Genomic DNA, 24,519 nt, shown 5'->3' with positions numbered 1-24,519 from the left:
TACTGCAAAAATCGGGATAATGTGAGTTTCTTCTAGTGGCCAGGGCTGAGTATTCTTCTGTCTGGTGTTTCAGAGGCTTTTTGAAGAATTGCAGAACAGGATGATAAACAGTTAACTTTTTGTTGCTACTTTATTTGTGGAATAAAAATTACTTAGGAAAACTAGAAGTGGTCAGTGGTTTTCGTTATTCTGTTCAAAGTCAAGCTGATACCTCTTTAGAGCAATTGAAGTGACAGCATAGCTGACTGGTGTGTATGCTCCTCAGATGATCCTATCAGAACTTCTGTGTGTATAATTCTGCTTGCATTGTTTTGTCTGTGGGCTACATAACGCCTACATTTTGGCTGTATTTTTTAATCTTCCAGTACCTGAAGTTTCTTGAAAGTCTTGCAGTTTAGCATGAAAGTAGGGTTGTTGTTCCTGAGCCAGTACTTGGGCAGGAACTTCTTTTCAGTTGCTGACAGAGTTGTCAAATATTATATGTGTTTTATCTTGGTAGGATGTGTTACAGTAGATGAGGCCACAAAAGCACTGGGATCAGACTTCTGAACACATAGTGTTGATTGCAGATGGATGCCTTTTGGCATTTCCAATAGCTGCTATGCAATCGATTCCCCTTTGGCAGTTATGCTTCCCTAGCTATTTGTGCACAGTGCCAGTTGCACTTAAAAGGTTTAAGGGTGGGTTAAGATGGGGGAAGAAGGTGGAGAAATCTTCAGTCATGTGTCTCAGACACCGTTGGTAAACTACTGGTAAAATGTGGAAAGCCTGTACTGTTGGTACATCAGTCTTTGCTGTCCCGTTGGTTCATGTGAAATTCTTGTAATCTAATCTGACATATGGGAATGCCTGGAGTATATTTTGTCATTTTCTGTGAGGCTTTTTGTTTGACAGAGTATTATAATGCCACTTTAATTTTAACGTTGCCATGGTGTTAAATTATAGAATTCCATTCATTAAATTTCATCCATTAACTTCTCTGTATCTTGTAATAATTTGACTGAATTTTCTGTTCTTTTCCGAGCTTTCTTTACTAGCTTTCCTAATGTCTTCTGCAGCAGTAAGGATGGACTAAAACTCTTGGATCGTAATTATTTGAAATGGGATTACATTTTTCTTACCTTTTGTAAAGTCCGTTTGTCTACAGGCACATACATAACTTCTTTTGGATGGGAAAAAAGCAGAATACTTCATTATGGTTTGCTTCTGCTTTGTGTGTCAGAAGGTCTTTGAAGTGTATAATGCTCTTTTATGTGGTTCAAACCACAAGAAGAAAACTTTCTGTTCTGAATCTCGGTTGAGAGTGAGTTTTCAGTGGCTACCAAAGTGAGCTGTGCTCTGGGTGGTAACTTAATGGAAGCATTTCTAAACCTTAATGATTCTGAGATGTTTAATTTCCTTCTAGCCACATATGCAAGAGCATCATCTTGTTTTTCTCTCTCAATCCTTTACAAAGCCTTGTGATTTATGGAAGTGGCTAATGGTTGCGAAAGGAGGAATAAAATTTCTTCTGTCAACCTCTGATCTTGTTCTGGTCAGCTTATCCTTTGAGTAATTTCAGTTTGCAGTTCAGTGGAAATTGCACTGTTTCACAGGGAAGTGTCAGTTTGGTTTCATATAATGGTTGGAACAAAACCTGAAGTTCCTTACATTGATGTTACATGCATGTGAACTGTTGACTTGGTAGGAAGGGTTCTAGTTTCAAATGGTTCTGCTGGCATCCTTCCGAGAGAAGCAAGACCAGCTGCAGGTGAACTCAGGTTGACACTTAGGGAATGAATAAGACAAGTGAAAGTTACTGTCTTGATACTAAAGAAAATGGGTAGTTTTGAAATAAGTTGAGAGGTGTTTGAAATGTTCCTTATAACAAGATGTTTGTATGTTAGCAAAAACATGCACTAGTACATAACTGCATGATATACTTCAGCTTCATGTCAAACCTTGCAAAAGAACTGAGGAGAAGGAATGGAAAACAATTGAATTTTGCCACTCTCATCTGCCCTCCTGTTTTCTTACCTCTAAGTATTTTTCTCAGTGTCACCAGGTATGTGGTAAGTTTCAGTGTAACACAACTTTATATTGGATTATAGGGGTTTTTTCTTTGTTTGTTTCCTCTTCTTCCAGATGTACTGGGAAGAGTGTCAGTATAAGACTTATGGACCAAATCCCTTCAAACACAATCCCCAGATTTGCATTTGCATCCATACATCCTGCTGTATGGATGACAGAAGTATTACTTAACTCCCTTTTGCAACAGATTTTTCTCTCCTTTTAGGCATGTGTGAGATATGTTAAAATTTAGAGGTGAACTTTGGCAATGCCTTCTGGCATGACGGAGTAGGCTGTTGAGACCTCTTGAGGGGCAGGTGAGTTGCCTGAGGCTTAGAGGGCAGGAGCATGGTGGCAGAAGGAACAAAAGGAAGGGAGTTATGACTACTGTGACTAGAAAAAGGGGGAATAATCTCCTTTAAAACAAGGACAACAGAGCAGTCTGTAGTTTCAGTGTAATTAGTAGTGCAATTAGTATCTCTGTAAGAGTTGGCAGGTGAATCAAGCTGTTGTGGTGCATATCTGAATGATGCTGAACATATGACTTCAAAACTGCTTGATTTTATAGAGATTGATATATTTTGAATTGTCAATTTAAAGTTATTTAACAGAAATTTGAATTATGTTTTTACTGTTATAGACATTTAAATGCGTTTGAAGGTTTTCTGTATCTACCTCGTGCGTGAGTGACTTCCTTGACATTTGTTTTGTGGCTTGTGATGTGGCATTGATAATTGTATTAAATACTTTGTATTGTGTGAATTTAATGGGTTTTAGTCTTAGATGGGGTCAAATATACCATTAGACTTTAAGCATTATACAGAACCATATTGAGGTTCATTTCCATCAGCCAAAACAAGAAAGCTAATGTGACAATATGGAATCTTACTGCCACAGGAATGCTGGAACAAAAGCAAAATGTTTCCAAGAATACAGCGTATCATTCTTCTATTAATAGAATTAGAACAAAGGATACTAGAAACCTTAACAGGGAAAAAATATCTAATTTGGTTTGGGACTAAGCTCAGAAACTAACAATTGTACCCAGTTTTGCATTGTCTTGTGTTGTAACTAGATGATTAAATATAAATGCTGACTTTGTTGGATTATATCGCAGCAATTAAATGGCTTTTTAAAAAACAGTTACATGAAGTAGTAGGCAGGTACCAAGCTTGTTTTCCTCAAATTTGGGATCTGTAGTTGATGCATAACAAAGTTTATGCAATCCCAGAGTCTGTAAGGGCCGTGGAATGGCAGAAATGTCATTTCCCACCAGTAGTTGCTTGATGGTAGAACGAGTCACTTCTGCTTGGTTTGCTCTTTGAATGTGGGTGCAGGAAGCAAAAGCATTTAAAAACAGTAGCAGTAGAAGATGTATCACTGAGTTGAACAAAATTGTAATGAGTGCCTTGGACCATGTAATGCATATGGTGCCCTTTTTTTTCTTTCAAATTTTTATTTTAAGATGCTACAAGAGTAAAAGCTGTGCTTTGGCTGCAGGGAGTAATTGAATCTGAAATGAAACAATGAACGGTGGCTCCATTTTTATTTTTCACAGTTGACTTCATTTTTTAAGTTAGTTTATCTAGCATAATGAAATTGATTATGCTAGTGAATTTACCTCTTCGTCAAATCCTGATACTGTAAATACATCGGAACAAACACCTTTTTTATGATGCTGAGCAAAAAGTGGTCCTCTTGAACTTAGCTTATGCATGAACTGCTTGAGCACTTCTGTTCTCAGGCCTTGCTTGCATGGGTGTCTTTAGGAGCAGAAGGTACCAAAACAGTGTGCCTGGAAAGAAATGCCTTAGGTTTTACAATTAAAGTAAATGGGGGTAGTTAAGTCAGAGACAGTCTTTAAAGCAGTTGTTGATAAGGTGAACTGAAAGTTTAGTGTCCTTTCAGTAATGTTACCTTCTCTTAGTGTATACAAAGAGACAAAGACACCTTAGTCTGTCTAACAAAGTGAAAGTCTAGGAAAACCATTCAGAAAAAACAGTAAATAAACTCCTCTCACTTTCCACTGTGTAAATACATATGCCACATAAACAAATATAATTGATCTGTTAGCCTTTTGCCTAGATTAATTTTGATCTTCAACTGAAACTACATGGCTTCCAGGTTTTTGTCTCCTGAAGCCTTGCTATGTTTTTTTTTTTTAAAAGGGATGGAGAGGAAATCCACTTTATTGCAAGACTGGGCACATGCCATCCGCCCAAGAGGTGAGGTTTGTTCTTTTCTGTAGAACCCCTTCAACACCTGTGGGAAACCAACTTAGTGTTGCCAAGGCTAGTGCTACATGTCCCAAAACACTTGGGAAAAACAGTTTCTGGCTTTCCTCTGTGAAGCAACATGTAAAAAGGAAGAAAACTGTGATGAAAAAATGTTAGTTCCCACAGTATTTTTTTCTGAAGAGGCAGAAATTAAATTCGAAAAAACAAAACCCAAAATAATTTAAAACATTTTTGCTGCCTCCCCTCACCCTGTTTTTTTTTTTGTTGCTGGTTTTTTTTTTTTTTGGACATGGGATCTGTTTTGTTTCCAAAATGGCAATTTTGTATTTCAATTGAAGCTGTTCCCTCAGAAATTTTGAACAATTGGTTGCTTCCTGTGGGCGGAAGCACTGGAACAATTGCAGCATAATTTCACCAGGTTAATGACAGAACTGTTGTTGGGCAAAAGATAGTGGAGGGAACTTGCTCCTGAAATAGATCCAAGCTATATTTTTATGAGTTCTAGGTTTTCAGTAGGTAAGATCTGTGTATCTTGCAGCTGTGTTTTGGATACAATACTCAGTTTTATTTGTTTTTTGTTTTGTTTTTTTTTTGGTCCCCTCTCTGTCTTGAATAGGCTTTTGTTTAGTTTGTAATGGGATATTGTACTGGGTTTTGATGATGCATATGTATGCATCTAAGCTCAGTAGCATTCAGCTGTAACAAGTGTAAACTCTTTGCTTGTGTCTTCCACCCCAACCCAGAAGTGTTTAGAAGTTTTGCCTGTATGTTTTAAATTTGTATGCCATGCAAAGGTTGTGAATTGAATTGGTTATACTCTGGTGGGTAAATACTGCTTTTAGCCCTTCTCACCCCCAACGGGAAATGAGGACCTGCTCCTGGTAGCATGCCATCAAAACAGTTCACATGGCTGCTTTAGCGTTTACCCCCTTCCAATAGTAAAAGAGGGAACAGGCAGTTGTTAGACATATAGTTGCTCAAGAAGCATCATAGTTTTTAAAAGGCACCACGCCATCCTAGAGTAGTTCGTGGGTATTGAGTTGGAATGATTAAATGTTGTTCTTATTGGCAGAGATCACAAGTACTGTGAAATACAAGTGAATGAATATGAGGAAATTCCAGTGTGTGTTGCTTGACTTTTCTGGTGCAATGAGAAATTATGCCTTGACGTCAGCAGAATCAGGACCTTAAAGGACCTCATGGTACTTCTTGCATGTATAAACTTCTTAAGTTCAGGTTAAAAGTAGCTTGGAAGAAAAAGCTTCACTCCAAAAATGTAACTATAATTCTAATTTTTATTGTTAGTGCTAAAATGTAATATTTCTGACTGTAGGTGCAACTGTCATGTAGTATTAGTTCAAAATATAGTTCACAATTTTTCAGCTACCAATTTCCATGCTGTCTTGGTATGACTGATGAGTAATACGCATGGTTTATCTTTGGAGTACCAGATGTTTCTCTCTTTTCAGAACATGAAACTGCTTGGGGAATATGCTTATTTCCTTTGTATAAACAGTGCAATTAATTCTTGAAATAATTGTGGTGGAAAGGCACTTAAACTTAATAAAGCTGGAATAAAAAAAAAATCGTCTGTTTGACTGATGATAGGATCTGTGCTTGAGATCAAAGAAACAAAACAAAGAACACCAGACACCTTCTTTTAACATCATATTTCCTGTCATTTTTTGTCTGAAAGGGAAACTTTGAAACAGGATTTGGCCTAACAAGATGTCAGGCATTTCTCAGAAGTTTTTAACTACTACAACTTATATTTATGAAAAATCACTCAAATGCCAAGCTGTTTGGGAAATAAGTGAAGATATTGTGCTATATTGAACCAGTTCTTCAGAGAAGTAAGAATATGCAGTATGCCAAAGCAATAGCATAAAGTTGTAATTCTAAATTCTCAAACTCTAAAGAAATTCTGTATTTAACGTCTTGTTTTATCGGGCAGGGGAAGTGCCTGAGTTGCAGAATCACTGCACCACCTAGTGTCTCTCTGGGTTACTTGCGAGTTTTCAGCTCTCAAGTTTTGCTGTCTTCTGTGGATTGTCTGCAGTGTGCAAAAAATCATTTGTCAAAAACTCGGTGGGTTTCTTCTGGAATATGAGATTTCCTACTTGTTTTGCTGATCTCCTCTAGACTTCTAAGTGCCCTGCAAGTTCAGTGGGAGATGGAAATGCAGCTCCTGGTGCTTGTATGGCTTTTTAATATGCGGTGAGAGAGGGAAAAAGAATAAGGCTTGCTTTCTGTTCATCTGTACTACAAGGGCAGATGTATTTAGTATGTGTATATATATGTATATGAAATATGTTTTTATTAATATATCTTAAAATATATATGAGATTATGTCATAGTTACAGTATTACTTGCAAAGCTTCCATAAATGATTTTTCTAGAATATGGGAAAACAGACAAGATACATGACCTGTTAATGTCTATCAGGATATGCTAGGGTAAAGTGTACACATGAGGGTAGTAATCTCTTGTTTTATCAAAGATGGATTAACAAGCAGGAAAGAATATATTTTCTCATACTCTTAGGTACCCTCAAAGCCACTCAGGAACTTTGATTTTCCTATATTTTCCATTGAAAGTTTTTTCTGTGTTGCTCATATTTCCCTGCTCCTGGCTGAATGGCTGGACTCAAAGAGTTGTGGTGAATGGTGTCAGATCCTGTTGGAGGCCGTTCACAAGTGCTCTTCCCCAGGGCTCAGAATTGGGGCCAGTTCTGTTTAATCTCTTTGTGAATGATCTGGTTGAAGGGATTGAGTGCACCTGCAGTAAGTTTGCAGATGACACCAAGTTGGGTGGGAGTGTTGCTTTGCTGGAAGGTAGGAAGGCCCTACAGAGGGATCTGGACCAGCTGGGTCATTGGACTGAGGCCAATTGTGTGAAGTTCAACAATGCCAAGTGCCGGGTCCTGCACTTGAGTCACAACAACCTCAGGCAGCACTACAGGCTTGGGGAAGAGTGGCTGGAAAGCTGCCTGGAGGAAAAGGATCTGGGGGTGTTGATTGACAGCCAGCTGAACATGAGCCAGCAGTGTGCCCAGGTGGCCAAAAAGCCCAACAGTATCCTGGCTTGTATCAGGAACAGCGTGGTCAGCAGGACTAGAGAAGTGACTTGGTGCTAGTGAGGCCCCACCTTGAATCCTGTGTTCAGTTTTGGGCCCCTCACTACAAGAAAGACATGGAGGTGCTGGAGAGAGTTCAGAGAAGGGCAGTGAAGCTGGTGAGGGGTCTGGAGCACAAGTCTGATGAGGAGCGGCTGAGGGAACTGGGGCTGTTTAGCCTGAAGAAAAGGAGGCTGAGGGGAGACCTTATTGCTGTCTGCAACTACCCGAAAGGAGGTTGTAGCATGGAGGGTGTTGGTCCCTTCTCCGAAGTAGCAAGTGATAGGATGTGAGGAAATGGCCTCAAGTTGTGCCAGGGAAGGTTCAGATTGAATATTAGGATAAAATTCTTCACGGAAGGGGTTATCAAGCATTTGAAGAAATGGCCCAGGGAAGTGGTTGAGTGACTGTCCCTGGAGGTATTTAAAAGACGTATAGATGTGGCACTTAAGGACATGGTTTAGTGGTGGATGAAGGCAATAGAGTAATTCACTGAGAAACGATAAGCAGGTTTTTTATGCTTTAGGAGCTGTTTGGGCTTACTTTGAAGAACCAAACCTGGAGTGAGTCAAGGGGCTGCATGTAAATGAGCAGGAGCGGGCTAGAAATTGTTATGGTCAAAAGGAAGTTGTTGTTTAGTTAATATCTTATAAAACCATGCCAAGCCTATGAGGTAGATGCGTGTTTGGGAAGGGAAACCTGAATTGCCAAAAATGGGAATGGTGTTGGTCTTCTGTCAGCCTTCCAAAGGTTCTTGTTTCTAGATGTAAAGTAGCCTTAATGAGCCTGAGAAGAATAATAAAATAGAATAGAATCATAGAATAGAATACCTGGTTGGAAGGGACCAGAAGGATCATCTGGCACAAGCCCAGTCTAGACAAGATGGCCCAGCACCCCATCCAAGTGAATCTTACAAGTGTCTGATGTTGAGGAGTCCACAACTTCCCTTAGGAGATATTCCAATGGCTGATTGTTCTCATAGTGAAAAATTTCTATCTTGTGTCCAGTTGGAATCTACGCAGGAGTAAGTTGTACCCATTACCCCTTGTCTTTTGCATGTGACTCCTGCTGAAAAGGGAGTCTCCCTCTTCTTTCTAGCTATCCTTTACATCCTGGAACATGGTGATAAGGTCTCGCCTAAGCCTTCCTTTCTCAAGGCTGAACAAGCCCTGTTCTCTCAGCCTTCCATCCTATGGCAGGCTTCCCAGACCTTTGGTCGTCGTTGTGTCCCTTCTCTGGACTCTCTTCAGTGTGTCCACATCTTTTTTTGTGTATTGGACCAAAACTGAACACAATATTCCAGGTATAGCCTGACATGTGCTGAGTAGGGTGAAATAATTCTTTATCTCTGCTGCTGATGCCCTTGCTAACACAGCCCAGCATCCTGTTGGCCTTATTTGTCGTAGCAGCACACTGTTCACTTACATTTGGCTTGTTGTCCATCAGAACCCACAGGTTCCTTTCTACAGAGATCCCAGCCTGTGATGCACTCCTGAATTATGTTTTCCCAGGTACAAGACAACTTGTCTTTCTTGAACTTTATAAGGTTCTTGTTAGCCCCCCTCTTCCAGCCTATCCAGGTCATCCTGCAGGGTGGCTCTCCCTTCTGAAGTGTTCACTTGCCCACTCAGTTTGGTGTCATCAACAAACTTCATCAGGGTACACTTGATCCCATCATCCAGATCACTTATGAAGATATTACACAGCATTGGGCCCAATATTGGTCCCTAGGAGACCCCACTCATGACAGGTTACCAGTTTGAAAAGGAGCCATTTACCACCGCCCTCTGTCAACCCACCCTCTGCAGAGACCACTTGTCTGTAGGGTAACATGTCAGTGTCCCTAGGAGGAGTCAGTAGAAACCATATAGAAAGCTTTAGATAAATCCAGGTAAACAATATCCACTGATCACTGCACATCAACCAAGGATGTTGCTTTGTCATAGGAGGTGTCAAACATGATTTGCCATCTATTTGGTCACTTTTGTGATCCTCCCCTGGACCCTCTCCAACAGGTCCATGTCTTTGCTGTACTGAGGGCTCCAGAGCTGGACACAGGACCCTAAGTGGGGGTCTCACCAGAGCAGAGCAGAGGGGCAGAATCACCTCCCTTGACCTGCTGGCCATGCTGCTTTTGATGCAGCCCAAGATACAACTGGCCTTCTGGGCTGCAAGTGTACATTGCTGGCTTATGTCCAGTCTTTCGTCTACCAGTACCCTCGAGTCCCTCTTTGCAGATCTGCTCTCAGTCCCTTCATCCCTCAGCCTGTATTGGTACTGGCGGTTGCCCCGACCCCGACCTTGCACTTGGCTGTGTTGAACCTCATGAGGTTCACCTGGGCCCACTTCTCGAGCTTGTCCAGGTCCCTCTGGATGGCATCCTGTCCATCAGGCATGCGAACTGCACCACTCTTCTTAGTGTCATCCACAAACTTGCTGAGTGTGCACTCGATCCCACCATTTCTGTCATTGGTGAAGCTATTAAATAGTACTCGTCCCAGTAGGGACCCCTGAGGGACACCAGTTGCATTGGTGTCCATCCAGACATTGCACCATTGACTGCTACTCTATCCAGCCAATTCCTTACCCACTAAACAGTCCACCCATCAAATCCATAGCTCTAATTTAGAGAGAAGGATATTGTGGGGGAGTGCATCAAAGGCTTTACAGAATTCCAGGCAGATGACATCTATAGCTCTTCCTTTGTCCACCGATGCAGTTTTACTCCATCACAGAAGGCCACTAAGTTGGTCAGGCAGGACTTGCCCTGACTGTCTGGAATCACCTCCTTGTTCTCCATGTGCCTTAGCATAGCTTCTAGGAGGATCTGTTCCATGACTTTCCAAGGCACAGAGGTGAGGATGACAGGTCAGTAGTTCCCAGGGTCTTCCTTTCTACCCTTTTTTAAATGAGCATGTTATTCCTTTTTTCCCAGTCACCAGGGACTCCACCTGACTGCCATGACCTCTCATGTCATGGAGTGTGGCTTGACAACTGCATCAGACATTTCCCTCAGGACTCTGGGAGGCATATTGTCAAGTCCCATAGGTTCCTCAAGTGGTCACAAACCTGATCTTCATTTACAGTAGGAGGGGTTTTGCTCCCCCAGTTGCCATCTTGAAGTTCATCCACTCCAGAGGTATGGGAAGACTGAGGCAAAGAAATTTTTGAGTACTTCAGCCTTTTCCTCATCCATTGTTACCAGTTTGTCAGTCTTGTTCACTAGGGTGGATATGCTTTCTTCGACCTTCCTAGTCAAGGGCTTTTTGGCTTCCCGTGCTCTGCCAGGTGCTCAAGAAGCTGGGAGGGAGCAAAGCCAGGAGAGCTGACCCAAGCTGGCCAAAGGTGTATTCCTTACCGTATGACATAATGTACAATATGTAAAATGGAGTTGGCTGGGAGGCAAATAGCCACTGATCGGGAACCAAAAAGCTGTCAGTGTTCAGGGTGGCAAGCAATTGTGTTGTGCATCACTTGTTTTGTATTATTGTTATTTTTGTTATTATTACTCTCTTCCTCTGCTGTCCTTGTCTAAACTCAGGAGCTGCATTGTTTTTTGATTTTTTTTTTTTTCCAATTCTCTCTCACATCCCAGTTGAGGTGGCGGAAGAGGGAGAGTGGGTGATGAGAGAGTGGCTGTGTGGTCCTAGTTGCTGGCTGAGGCTAAACCACAGCACTTCTGTTTGCCAGAATTGGAGGAAATCTGTGTGTTTGCTTTCCTGCGCAACACATTTCAGTGGATAGACTACTTGACTTGAAGTCAAGAAGCCTGACTTATGCTCCTGGCTCTTTAGCTTACAACCTTGGCACTGGGTAATTTTTAAGAAGGAGTAGTTTTCTAACTGGAAGCAAAATTCATAGTGAAATAGTGTTGAGCACAGTGTCAAGTAATCACTGTGGGTGTTGTCTTGCTGGATTCAAACTGTTGCTTAAGAGAAGTAAAACAAAAAAAACCCTTCATTATTTTCTAGTAAACAGTTCTCATTTGATGGTTTAAAAAGTTTTCATGCTCCTCAAGTAAACGTTGGTCTTTGAATGCCTGGAATACATGTTGTAGCATTTGCCAGTGCTGCTGTAGGTAGAATTTACAAATTATAGGAAGTGAATAGTGTACTTTCTAAGTGAAACATGATTAAGAAATGTCTTTGACATCATTACTTTTTTTGCATTAGAAAGTTATGTTTGTGTTTCTGTATAATGACATTCAACTTACAAATAAAGGAGTTTCTGCTTTGTTGAAGAGTAACTGCACATTACTTCTAGTGGATATCTTTTGCAAACCATGTTTTATCACTTCTCTTTCTTTGAGCTGAGCCATTTATCATTCTGGGAACCTGTTTCTTCAGGATTATCTGTTGCTCTTCTGAGGGTTGCTGTATTGGTGCAGGAGCGTACACAAAAAGTAGGAATTGCTTCTTTGTGTTAGAGCATTTATTGGTAGAAAATGAGGTACCTCCGTTTTTGTGAAAGTTGGCTGTGTTGTAAAATGTCCATGGGTAAATAGTTTTTCTCATCCTTCTAGATCTTAATCAAAGGTCCACCATACCATATGCAGATATTTCGTGAAAACACTTCATTCAGAACCTTCTTACTCCAAAGTGGCTTGAGCATCCTTCCTTATTGCATGGGAAAGGCCTGGTAAAGGTCCTGTTCCTCTTCAGTTGTTTTTCATTATGCTAATTAATAACACTTGACAGGCTCTGGATATGCAGCTTGTGTTATGTATGTGATTGTCTTTTCATAGTCAATTTTAATAGCCTAGGTAGACTATGACCTACAGCTGAAAAAGAGGAGGTGCGGACCTTCACACCACACACTGATGCACATACAGGTCGCTTTTTACTTCACTCAGCCTCCAGTGTCTATTGAGGGGATCTTTCCCCTCAATAGGGGAAAGTGAAGTGAATCAACATCTTTGAATGTCAATAAATCTAGGGCTATCCAGTTTTGTCTATTGTAATTGCCTTTATGTAGGCAGGTGACATGTGAAGGCAGTTTCTGAATCCCCTGGTAATGTATCTGGTCTTTGAGACCAGGTGTGCTGCCAATGTCTTGATGCAGCTCTGGAGTCCTGCCACGTGGCTACTGCTGTCAGTGGCTAGAAGGGCCGCTGTCCCCATCCTGTACAGATAGATGACTTTCAGTTAGACTTGAAAGTTCTTTATTATCTTCAGTATGGGATCTGTCTTTAGGGAAGACCTGGACTCAGCTTTCAAGGTTTTTATGCTTAAATCCATGGTAGCAAATGAAGGGGATGGAGTGAAGAAGGGCCTCGTTCTTGGCTCACTTCCATAATGGAGCCAACAAGACTATTTCATTACAAGACTACTTACTTACATAGCCTTGTCTAGATTATGTGTAAGGAAGCATGCTTTTTGTTTGCTGGCTAGACAGGAAGAGACTAAAACAGACAGTGGTCGGTGTAAGACTTGCAGTTAGCTTTTGTGCTGGGGAGATCATGCCAAGGTAAGAAAGCTTTCTTCACCTGGGTACGTGGAGAGATGCTGCCTCCTGCTGTAAGGCTTTCTTGTGACATTCTGAGGTTGCTCTGTTGAGTTTTCTGGGTGTTCTGCTTTTCTTTTTTGCAGTCCCAGTTTATAGAACACATCATCCTGCTTAGTTTTCTATTTATGTTTCCTCACATGATTCATAAACATCTTGTTGTATGGATAGATTCCCACAAAGAACTAAGATGTGTGTCTTTCATTGGAGCTGAGCTTGCTTTCAAGAAGTTTCGGTTTGAAATGTCCGTGGATAATAGGTGTCAATTAGGTGTGAAATGTGAGGGGCTTGTAATTGTGTCTGTCATCTTATGCTGGGGGTGAAGCTAGGCTTTAGTTTACTCTTTGTAAAGAGATAAGCAGGTAAGGTCAAAAGACAGCATCTGGAATAGTGCTTGTTTGTAGTTCAAAAAACTTTTATTTCCATGTCACTAAAAAAAAAAATGAGAAGAAGAATTCCTATCGTGGAAAAATTGTTTTCCTCCAAAATGAAATATCCAAATGCCAAAGCCTTCATCTTCCTGTTAACTCATCAGTCTGTTCACAGCTCCTGTTCTGACTATGCAAGAAAACTTGTAGTAACATTCCTAGACTTCCTGATTTTTTTTTTGTAGGTTTCTAAAAAAATTTCAGGTTCCTTTTAAATTTTAGCATAGTCAATAGATCAGTCTTTCTCACTTTCCTTTAGAGAAAAGACAATCCAAAATGAAGGAAGAAGAGTCCTTGCTGTTATAACCACTACAGCTTAAGGACAATGTTTTACCATTTTTGTTCTCTATGTCATCACAGTCGTTTTTTTAATTTTTGATGATATGTCTCTGTCTGGAGTGTTGTTGAAGCTTTATCAGGGCAAGGAGGAGGAGAGCTGAGACAGGGCTAGAGAGGTCTCAAATCTATCCTTACATTTGTTTCTGATTTCTACTGTTTTTGTTAAAATAAATACATTTAAAATACAGTCTCAGAAGCTGTGAATGTGGGTCTATCTGTTCAGAGGAATGAGTTTCTTCTTTAGAAGTGTTGATGGAAATTCTAAACTATTTTAACCAACTTCTAATGACACTCTTAAACTACTTCTGTCCACACACGTGCTCTGGGAATGGCTTCTCCCAGACTCCGTGGGTGCAGGATAAAGGGTGTTGGCCTTTGGGAGCGCGGCGCTGGAGGTGCAAGCCTGTGTTCATCTGAGTTCTGGCTGGTGCAGAGATGGGGGTTGCAGTCAAACTGCAGGATGTTTAATTTAGTTTTGATTTTAAATGAAAAAAAAAAAAAAACCACCACCACAATCACACACAAAAAAGACCAACAAACAAACAAACAAAAAAAAAAAACAAAAAACAAAACAACAAGCTCCCAACCAAAGACGCACAAAACCCTCCATATTTTCCACTGCTGTCTGCTTTCTTAAGGAGATAAATTGTTCCACTAATGAAAAATGCAATCTGGGGATGGAGGTTTTGGTTAGCATTGTGTACTGAACTTGGCCTGTGTTCCTATCTGTCACTGCCTGTGAAACTTACTTACATAAAGTCTAGGTGAAAAGTTCGCTTAAGGCTTAAATTTCACAGCCTTTTTTCGGCATGGATGGAACTGATAGCTTGACCTATTTCCCACTGAATTCGTCTATTTGGCTTATCGTTCTTACAAATATTATAATAAATGTTTGGGAGCAGAGGAAGTGTCTTGTTATTTGCGGCTTTTATAATTTTGTTTCTCTTTCCCTTTTTGTTTGCCAGAGCAAAATCCACAGTTCTGCAAGTGTTAATATGTAATTTTGCACATGCAGTTGACAGGATTACTGGCATGTATACCGTTATTTCTGCATAGGGGTTCAGCAGTTAAATTGTTAAAACTTGATAGAGGCTGCAAAACCACAGTGTTACTCAAGACAAGTGGTAATTTTTACTACAAAATATTATAGTTGGAATATGAATTCTCAAATAATTTGCACTGTGCTTCTTAAACCTTTTTTCTTTTAAAGTTTCAAGTAGGTTCCTGGTAGAGTTAACCCATAAGTGCTTGGAAGAAGAATAACTTGCTACATATTGTTTTGTTCCTGGCACTTAATTTAAAAACCAACAAACAAATATGTAATATTATGGTACTGTTTCTTTCTGGGGTTTCTTAAAGTGGGAGTTGGTTAAACTAGTAGATTTCCCTACTGCGGTTTTGATGTGTTTCTGTGTGAAACTGACGGCAGGATTTGTTCGGGTATGTAGGCCACTATTGTATTAGAATTACATAACCCTGTTGAGTGGTGGAAACAGATGAAAAGACGGGGATGTGCGGCATCCCCTCACAGATTATATCCTGCAACAATGAAGACAGCTCAAGCTCTGCAGAGAATGTGGTCACATGCAGTCAAAAAGTTGGGGATTTTGAAAGGGCACGTGAGTTGCTTTTTGTTGCATGTTGCTCCAAGTCTTTTCTTCCCCTCCTCCCTTGTATATTCCTCCCCTCTTCAACTCAGTTTTATAGACGGATAACTGCTGTGACAGGTCTTAAGGTTTTGTTCTCCTTTCAGAGCAAATGAAGTTGTATTCGGTGATCTCTCAGTAGCAAGTTATTGCATAAATCTCTGAAGGCTGTCAGTGAGAGCTGCAACAGCTGCGTGTTAGTAGCACACAGACAATTTTAGCACTTTGACTACTTTCCTGCCAAAGATTCTGTTAAGCAATCTGGTTTGGGTATGTAGAAAGCACCTGTCATTTCGGTATACGAGCATTGGGCAGATTTAAGCAAATCCTGACTACAGTGTTCTAATTAGAAATGAACTGACTTTAGTCACTTATGAATTTAGACTACCTAATTACAGTAATTTGCACGTACTGCAGGTAGCCTGCTATCTGCATGAAACCTGGGTAGACTTGCAAACCAGTTACTATTAGTAACTGGGGTTTTTAGCCATTTTGCCTGCCTTTCTCTCTCCAGTGTTTTGGTGTGCAGTCCTTAGAGTGAAATTGTGATCCTATAAGGGATGCACAGGCTGCTTAGTATCCTTTTGTGTTCCCTTACAGATGAAGTATGAAGCAATTGGCAAGGTGATGGAAGGCTTTTTGTAACCCATCTCTTGACACACTGAGAGGAGAGTCATATTATTACATGTGGAATACAGGAATTTTGTGGTTGTGGTGAAGACTTCAATCTTAGTTTTGATCAAGTCCTCAACTGATGATTTATAATATTTCTAGTCTCTCCCTGTCAGTCTTCTCCATTAATCTGTCAGTGTGGGTTAGCATCGTGGGCAATGGCAAGCAGCAGAACATTTCATAATGTTAAAGAGATTATTACTTAGAGATTTGAGGGAGTACAGATGTGTTTCATGCCTTATGGGCTTCCAAGGTGACCATTCAGTTCTCTGAACTGTGTTACAGAACCTGCATAGCTTTATCAGTATGGCAGAACTAGTTCTGTTGTCTTGGTAATTGTGTTGCACAAAACGAGCTTTGCGAGTACATTGTGTGCTTTCCTTCACTAACATAGCATGCAGCAAATAGTAGAAAGTTTCACAAGGAGCAGTTTCTGAAAGTGTATTACTTTAACAAACGCTTATGAATTTTAAAGTGAATGATTTAATTAGCTTTTGTTGAATGTTCAGTAACAGTTTTCAAGCTAAAAGTAACCCTTCAAAATTTACACAGAAGGTACCTGAGACAGTCACTGATAGTATGAGGAAATTTTTCTAGGCACAGGTGAGATTATACTGTAGGCTCAACATCTTGTAAGACCTTAATTGTAGCATCTGTAGGCAGTAGTTTGTCTTCCATTCTTACTGCTTATTTTTGTGACCAGATACCATGAGACTTTCTTGTCAGAGCAAAATAAGCCTAACTTTTGTTAGTTTACAATGTTTTTATTTACTACACAGTGCATCTCTCCAGTTGTGCACAAGGTTTTAGTTGTGCCACTGCTCATGGGAGACCTAGTTTTCTGGAAAGGAATTCCTGTAAGTTTACCTGTTTCCTACCCAGAAATCCACCCTCAATAGCTTTACTGTACTTCCTTTGTCTTTTCTCTGCAGTATTGTACTGAATAAGTAGTCAATTCTCAGGTCTTCTTTTAGCAGGTAGTGTATTGAAAGACCTTGTGGCAGAGTTTCTGGAAGAGTAAGACAACTGTGCTGCTCTTTGTCCCCACAGGTAGTAAGCTCTTATAGATTTCGTCCTGCCTGCCTTGCTATTTTGCCTGTGCAGAGCTGGACTCAGTATCTTGGGCTAGGAGGTGGTCTTGGTAAGAATTTTATACAGTGCAGACTGAAATTAAGAGATGTTCTTGTTGCACATGTAAGTTGTTGAGGCTTTTATACAGTGAGAAGGATGGAAAAAGGTTTTCCATTTCCCCTGCTTCTAAAAAATTTGAACCCATCTGCTTGTCCTTCAGATTTTATACATCATTGATATTGACACTGTCTTTCAGTTCTAAAACTTTCTTCAGTTAACCATGTCAATTTGAATGACACTGAGGCCCTCCTTTACCACAGACAGTTTTCTGCAGAGCTTAAAAATACCACATAGAAAAGCAGGACAGTGATGATCTAGACAAGGATCAGTAGTAGGTAAACTGTTTACATGTCTTCATATATGCCAGACAGGCAAGCCTAGTCACTTCTATTTACCACAGCAACACAGAATAAGCTTACAAACAGAAAAAGTGCTTAGTTAAGGAAAAATTTTTTACTTACGAATGGTTCAGTGTCAGCTAGTTGAAGGGTTAGACATGTCAGCTGGTTAAATGCAAATATCAGATAGAATTATTTCACCATGTGCTTCAGCAGAGTAATCAATTGACCCAAGACATATATGTTTTAATACTAACAGTTTAAATGCCACTCATTCTTGTCTGATCTAGACAAGTAGAAATATAGAAATACTTTCTTGTATTTCTTTTTTAATATAAGCCATCCTCTCCATGTATTTTAAATTAATTTTTAATTAGACCCAAAAGGTTCTGAAAACTGGAGAGCAATATTCATTTTCTGAGAGAACAGTAGAAATTTAACACTGTTTAGTGTTGTAAAATCCCTGGTAAGGATGCTGAATATTTTGTGTATTCCCTCAGGAACTCAGAGCGTGACTTATGTTTTAAATTTGGTTTTCAATACTTGAATGTGCAATGGAAAATGCAAACCTAATTCCTCTTTGGGGTGCTCAGAACCTACTGGAAGGATACATTGTGGGGTTCTTTGCATTCGAGAAACTGCATCCCTAGCTTGGTAAACAGTTTTGTGCTGCTAGAAGACTTTTACTCTGGAAATACAGGGCATACTTTAAAATATAGGCATACCCTTCTTGTGTCACTTCTCTCTGTTGTTTTGGAATTTAGTTGCCAGTAGTCCCATAAATGCCTTTAAAAAGATGATTGAGTCAAAACTGAGCTTCTGTGTGAACATCAGTTTTCTGAGCCAACTCTTAGCTTTCCAAGAAGGAAGACCACTTTTGGCATTAAGGACAAATAAACCTATGGCTTGAGTGTGTGCATACACATACTCATGCAATGCCTGGATATTTTTTCTGCAGTGCATAAAATATTGTGGCTAATTTTTCTCCTCGTTTTACAGGGCTGACTGTGTAGTATATGATGCATCACAGCTGGGTGATTATTCTGTATTATATTTTTAAGCTGTGATTTTGGAAAGATTTCAGGTTATATCATGTAAGATAAACTGATGAGTTCAGGATCAGTTTTAACTGGAAATGTGGAAAAAAAACCCCATTTCTGAGAAGTGTCACAGAAATGGATATGCCAGTGCTATATAGTGATACACGGTGTGTTCCTGTAAAATTTAATTTCATGAGAGGAAACTAAGTAAATATTCACTTTTATAATTCATAGTGAACAACACATTTTGTTAAATCCACATGAACATGAAGCAAAAGATCTGAAGGCTAGTTTGTTTTGAAAACCTCAGTTTCAACTGCTAATCTTATTGCATACTGGAAAGGAGAGGTATTAAGTCTTTTGTGTGGCTATATAATGCTAGTGTGATCTGAATTAAATAATTTTGCTGAATGAGACTTTTCCAGAAAATCAGAATGAGCTGTTAAAATGGTGAAATGTGAAGAGATTCTATCACCCTGGACCTATTAATATTCTTTGTCTTTTTAGAGAAAAATCATCATTAACTGAAATACGTAATTTCATACCAAGTCTACCAAATTATTAGAATACATGTATTATTTTTATACATGTGTTTTAATGGGGTATTTCACATTTTAATTTAGATAGTTGTATGCTTTGTGTTTACTAATTGGTTTCTGTGTGCAACAGGCCCCAGGCATGGAAGAGCTGATATGGGAACAGTACACTGTGACCTTACAAAAGGTGAGTGAGTGCCTGTTATATTTTTAGTTTACAAATATTCAAGCATTGGTTTAGTCTAAGTATGTTTTACGATAGATGTTATTAGCATATCAGAGTCTAGAACAGATTGGATTTGTTGTCCAAATCAGGTGTGTTTTTCATGTTAACGCTTAATTGCTAGTTACACAGTAGTATGACTCTTTCATGTTGAGTAAATTAAATGAACAATGTAAGTGCTGTACTAGCTACTGTTTGGTCTTTGTAATTACAGTATAATATAGTGCATGCTAGCCACATAGCTAAATTCATCATTGAATAAGCTTACAAACAAAGCACGTGGCTCTAACAAGCAGTTATGTTTAATGTGCATGCTTTATAAATAATCACCGAACATGATTACACTGATTTCTTTTTTTAAGCTTTAATATCTACCAGTGTAGAATCTAGAGGAAAACTACTGTCATCAAAATTTCTAAAATATGTTCATTATAGATCTCACTTTTAACAATTCTACCAAGAAAACAGGAAGTATCTCATTACTTAAGAGTCCTGTTGAGTTAAAGAAAGTAGACCTTCTGTTCTGAGTTCTCTAATGGCCAGGCTGCCACACCGTGGCACAGGATGTGTGCAGTGATGGTGGTGTTCCCAGCTGTTCTGATGATCTGGGTTCAGTTAGTAAACTGTACCTTGCTGCTTATGTTTTTTCACATGTTCTGCAATGAACTCAAGTTGATGACCTAAGTTAAAATTGTGATCTTTCCTACACAGCCTGTTTTATGTGCTGAATTTTTGAGAAAGATTGTTTTTCCAGGTTACAGAGGTAGACAGCAGAAAGACTGCAGATGCAGACCTTAGTTCCTGTAATTTCCAGCTTTTCAGATCCTGAATATCTCATAAATGAGCATTACTATTTTGCCTCTGAGACAGGCTTATACTGCTGAGGTGACAGAGGGCCATTGGACTTGCTGCATCAGCCACTACCAATGAATTTTACCATTATTTTGAATTTCATACTCTTTTGGCTTGAAGCATCAGACTGTCTCCTGTAAAACTAAGGTGCAGGAAGTGAAGTGCTGTTTAAAAAAAAAAACAAAAAACAAAACAAAACAAAAAAACCCACCAAACAAAAACCAAAACTGCTTTCCTTCTCAAAGAAATAACCACCTAATATTAACATTAGTGGAACACAAGCTGGCATATGATATGAGCTGGGGGAAAAGCACCACTTTAATTTTATGTATTACTTTGCCACTATCACTATGTTAAAACATTTTGTTTAAATGTGGCTTAATTTGTATTTTATAGTGATAGGAGGACTATGTTAAATGGCTGATAAAATTAACCTGTGTGTTTAAGACAATCTATGGTTTCCTGCACACCTTCTTGTCTGCAGTGCAGGTACACTAACAGTACTCAGTTCTAGTGTTAGAGACATGCTTCCTTTGCACCCTTTTACTTCGCTGAGTTTGCGAATGCTATTTTAGGTCTTTTATGGATCTGATATTTCTCCGATGACAAGTTCCACAGAAATTACATACTTAAAATAGTTGGTTGTGAGAGAAGATGATCATAGAATCGTAAAATCATTTCAGTTGGAAGAGACTCTCATACAGTCTCTCATAGAGTCCAACTATAACCTAACCTAACACTAGCACTAAACCATGTCCCTGAGAACCTCGTCTAAACGCATTTTTAACGCCACCAAGGATGGTGACTCCACCACTTCCCTGGGCAGCCTGTTCCAATGCTTGATAATCCCTTCCATGAAGAAATTGTTCTTAATATTCAATCTGAACCTTCCCTGGTGCAACTTGAGACCATTTCCTCTTGTCCTATCACTTACTACTTGGGAAAAGAGACCAAGACCCTCCATTCTACAACCTCCTTTCAGGTAGTTGTAGACAGCAATAAGGTCTCCCCTCAGCCTCCTTTTCTTCAGGCTAAACAGCCCCAGTTCCCTCAGCCGCTCCTCATCAGACTTGTGCTCCAGACCCCTCACCAGCTTCATTGCCCTTCTCTGAACTCTCTCCAGCACCTCCATGTCCTTCGTGTAGTGAGGGGCCTAAAACTGAACACAGAATTCATGGTGGGGCCTCACCAGAACCAAGTCACTTTTCTAGTCCTGCTGGCCACACTATTCCTGATACAAGCCAGCATGCTGTTGACCTTCTTGGCCACCTGGGCACACTGCTGGCTTATGTTTAGCCAGCTGTCAATCAAAACCCCCAGATCCTTTTCCTCCAGGCAGCCACTCTTCCCCAAGCCTGTAGCGCTGCCTGGGGTTGTTGTGACCCAAGTGCAGGACCCAGCACTTGGCCTTGTTCAATCTCATCATAGTGAATTCACAAGTTCAGTGCTTGCTTATTGTTATCAGCCATGTTCTTGTTTAGCTTGATCAAGTAGTAGTTGTTACAAACTAGACAGTAATTATGGTGAAAATAAGAGCCTGGAAAAGCTGGTCCACTTTCCCAGGCATCACTAGAAAAATAAATTTATCTAACAATAAATTTGTTATGAATAACCAGTAGAGCAAAATGCAGGCTAAGTTAGTGAGTCCTTTGCTTAATTACTCACCATCACAAGGCTGTAGACTGAGGTTTTAGAACACAGGAACATGTCATCTTGTTACATGGATTTGTAAACTCATGCGTTATAAATCTACAGGTTCTGTGTATTTCTGCAACTCTGCACACAACTGTCATATTTTAAATAATACCTAGGTAGAGTGCCATCACAGGAACGTTAATGTTACTCTTCCTTCTCCCTATCAAAATTTTTATGAATGGAATCGAGTTTTGTTATAATTGTTTTTGTTGTATTTGTTTTTGTTGTGAAGGATTCGAAACGCGGATTTGGGATTGCAGTTTCTGGTGGCAGAGATAATCCTCATTTTGAAAATGGTGAAACATCAATAGTAATTTCCGATGTTCTCCTGGGTGGTCCAGCAGATGGATTACTTCAGTAAGCAATTTCTTATTTCTTCGTCTGGCTTTTTTTAAGGGTATGGCTGAAGAAAATAATATAGAAATTAAGTGTTTCTGTAGTACTTCTGGTAACATTGTCCTTGGTGAGGCAATGTCTACCATGGACAAGTAACGTTAAATCTGTAGGCTGAGAAAAACCATTTCTAGCCCACTGCTGATCAGTTTTTATTCCTTTCACCTGGAATACCTGATGAGAACTAGACAATTTGGAAGAATACCAAAGTTGTGCAGTAATAGTAATTCAAAAGGGTAGATTCTGGCCATTTTGCCACACATGAATTTTTGGTGAGCTAATGAAAAGGCTGACATGGGAGCAGTTGTTGAAGGACTGAATGAAAGGATTCTTGTGAGGCAGGTAACAAAGTATTCTCAACATAAATCCACAAAACCTTCGTTTTATATCAGTGATCCCTGCACAACACCACTCTCATCCATCCTGTTCCATAATTGTCTGTGATTTGGGAATAAAGTCACATTCACAAATTATGTAGGATCCTAGGTAAATTGATGATAAGGCAATACCAAGCAATTTGAGCACATTCAGACAAAGCACATTCTGAAGGAAACTGAATGCAAAGCCGTTCTTCCAACAAACCAAGGAATATAGTTCTAACCTTCAGCATGTGTGGGAATTACAACCCAGATGCGTTTTATGGTAAAGTAGGCTCTTGATATAGTGTTACAATGTTAAGTTTGTCACCATCTTTGTATGTATGGATTGTGAAGAGAGCTATTTTAACTCTCCCATAAAACCTGGATGAAACTGATCCTGGAATATAGTGTGTTGTTCTGGCATATTCATTCAGTAAAAGGAATTGGAAGGGTAAGAAAAGAGGCACAAAAATCATTCAGAAGGTAGAGAAAGTGCCTTACAAAGAGAGGCTTAAAGTATGTAATCCTCTTATTTAAAAAGAAGATTGTGATGTGACTTGATTACAGTGAAGAGAAAATAACGACTACTAAAGATTTCTTCTATCTAGCAAAAAAAGTCACAGTAGCCAGTAATTATTTGAACTAATTCTTCACTGTAAAGCTAGTAACTGAGTAGTAAACAGAAGAATAGGAGGAGTGGTAATTTTGTGTTCATTTTTGGGGGGTTTGTTGCTTTGTTTGTTTTAAATCTCCTGCACTGTTTGTGCTGAAATGCCTTTCTGGAAGATATGGTTTTTGATTACTCATGTGTTATGGGGCTGTCTCCTGAGGGTGACTTGAGTTCAGTCTTAATGGTTTATTTGACATGCAAGAGGTCTGAATAGACAAGTTAGTAATATTTTGGCCTGTACTTTAAGGCAGGGAGGAGTTTTTGTGTATTATAGTTTGGTTGGTTTCCCTGCCCACCTGCCGACAGTCATCTTTTTTCAGAGTAGATGGGACCTGAATGCCAGTGTTTCAGAAAAGTGTACTGAAGTGGTACTTGTCAAGATTTGTCTGAACACTGCTATGGCTGCAGCACTTTGAAGGTCTCTTGAAATTCTTATGTTGGTGTGAAAAAAATCTAGCACTAGGTATGAAAGGCTAGGAGTTCTGAAAGAGCTTAAAAAAAAGCTTTAATGGTCATCACAAATATTCTTTTAAAAACGCAAACTCTTATTTGACGTTATTTCAAGATACTTAAGCGGGACATAGTATATGTACAAAAATGCGCACTGCTACCCAAAAGTCTGATTTTTAAAGATTCTGAAAGCTTCTTCTAGTGTTCGGGTATTGTAGGGTTTGTGTAACAAGCACAGGTTTTAAGCAAAACTCCCTGTTAAAATGGATGAAATCCATAGCCTTCCCTGAAAAGAAAAATAAATTTTGCTCTGGGGTTTTCATGGAGACTCATATTAAATCCCTTTTTTCTTCCTTTTTCCCTCCCTCACTTCCAGAGAAAATGACCGGGTGGTCGTAGTTAACGGGACCCCAATGGAAAATGTTCCACATTCTTTTGCAGTCCAACAGCTTAGGAAAAGTGGAAAAGTGGCCACCATTGTAAGTAAATTACAAATGTATTCACTCTGCAGTGGTATGTACCTGTGTAACCAGCCAAGGTTTTGTTTTTCTTCTATGAAGTGTGCTATAAATGCATAAAGCAAAGCAAGCCTTTGCCCAGTAGAACGTACCAAGTAAATAAAGCAAAGACATCATTTCTACAAGTGAAACAAATGAAAGTTAAACAAATGTCACAACATTATCCTGTTGAAAAACTGAGAATAAAATGTATGTCCTCGATCTTTAATTTACTGAATTATGAGTAATAGTTGGAAGAAAATGAAAGTTACATGAGGCAAACGGTGTCCTGTGTACACAGACCATGTGCAAGGATTTGCTGTCCAGATTGGCTTTCATTACTTGAG

The 24,519-nt window shown here is 39.5% G+C and overlaps 1 protein-coding gene across 4 annotated transcripts in view; it reads left to right on the top strand.

Moving 5' to 3' along the window:
* TJP2 (tight junction protein 2) overlaps nt 1–24,519 on the top strand; it is a 69,385-nt gene that overhangs the window by 26,014 nt on the left and 18,852 nt on the right. For 3 of the 4 annotated variants that reach the window (XM_082074247.1, XM_082074245.1, XM_082074246.1), the window contains 3 exons: nt 19,167–19,220; nt 22,036–22,160; nt 24,052–24,154. In XM_082074247.1, coding sequence (XP_081930373.1) covers nt 19,176–19,220; nt 22,036–22,160; nt 24,052–24,154 — 273 coding nt within the window. In that variant the 5' untranslated portion in view covers nt 19,167–19,175. Of the gene's footprint in view, nt 1–4,255; nt 4,275–19,166; nt 19,221–22,035; nt 22,161–24,051; nt 24,155–24,519 lie in introns of those variants that run through there. The other variant, XM_082074244.1, reaches the window with a different exon arrangement.

The sequence above is a fragment of the Streptopelia decaocto genome (assembly GCF_964273445.1).
Source record: "Streptopelia decaocto genome assembly, chromosome: Z".
Lineage (NCBI taxonomy): Eukaryota > Metazoa > Chordata > Aves > Columbiformes > Columbidae > Streptopelia > Streptopelia decaocto.
Note: the sequence above shows the minus strand (reverse complement) of the source record. Positions and strands in the feature narration are given on the sequence as shown.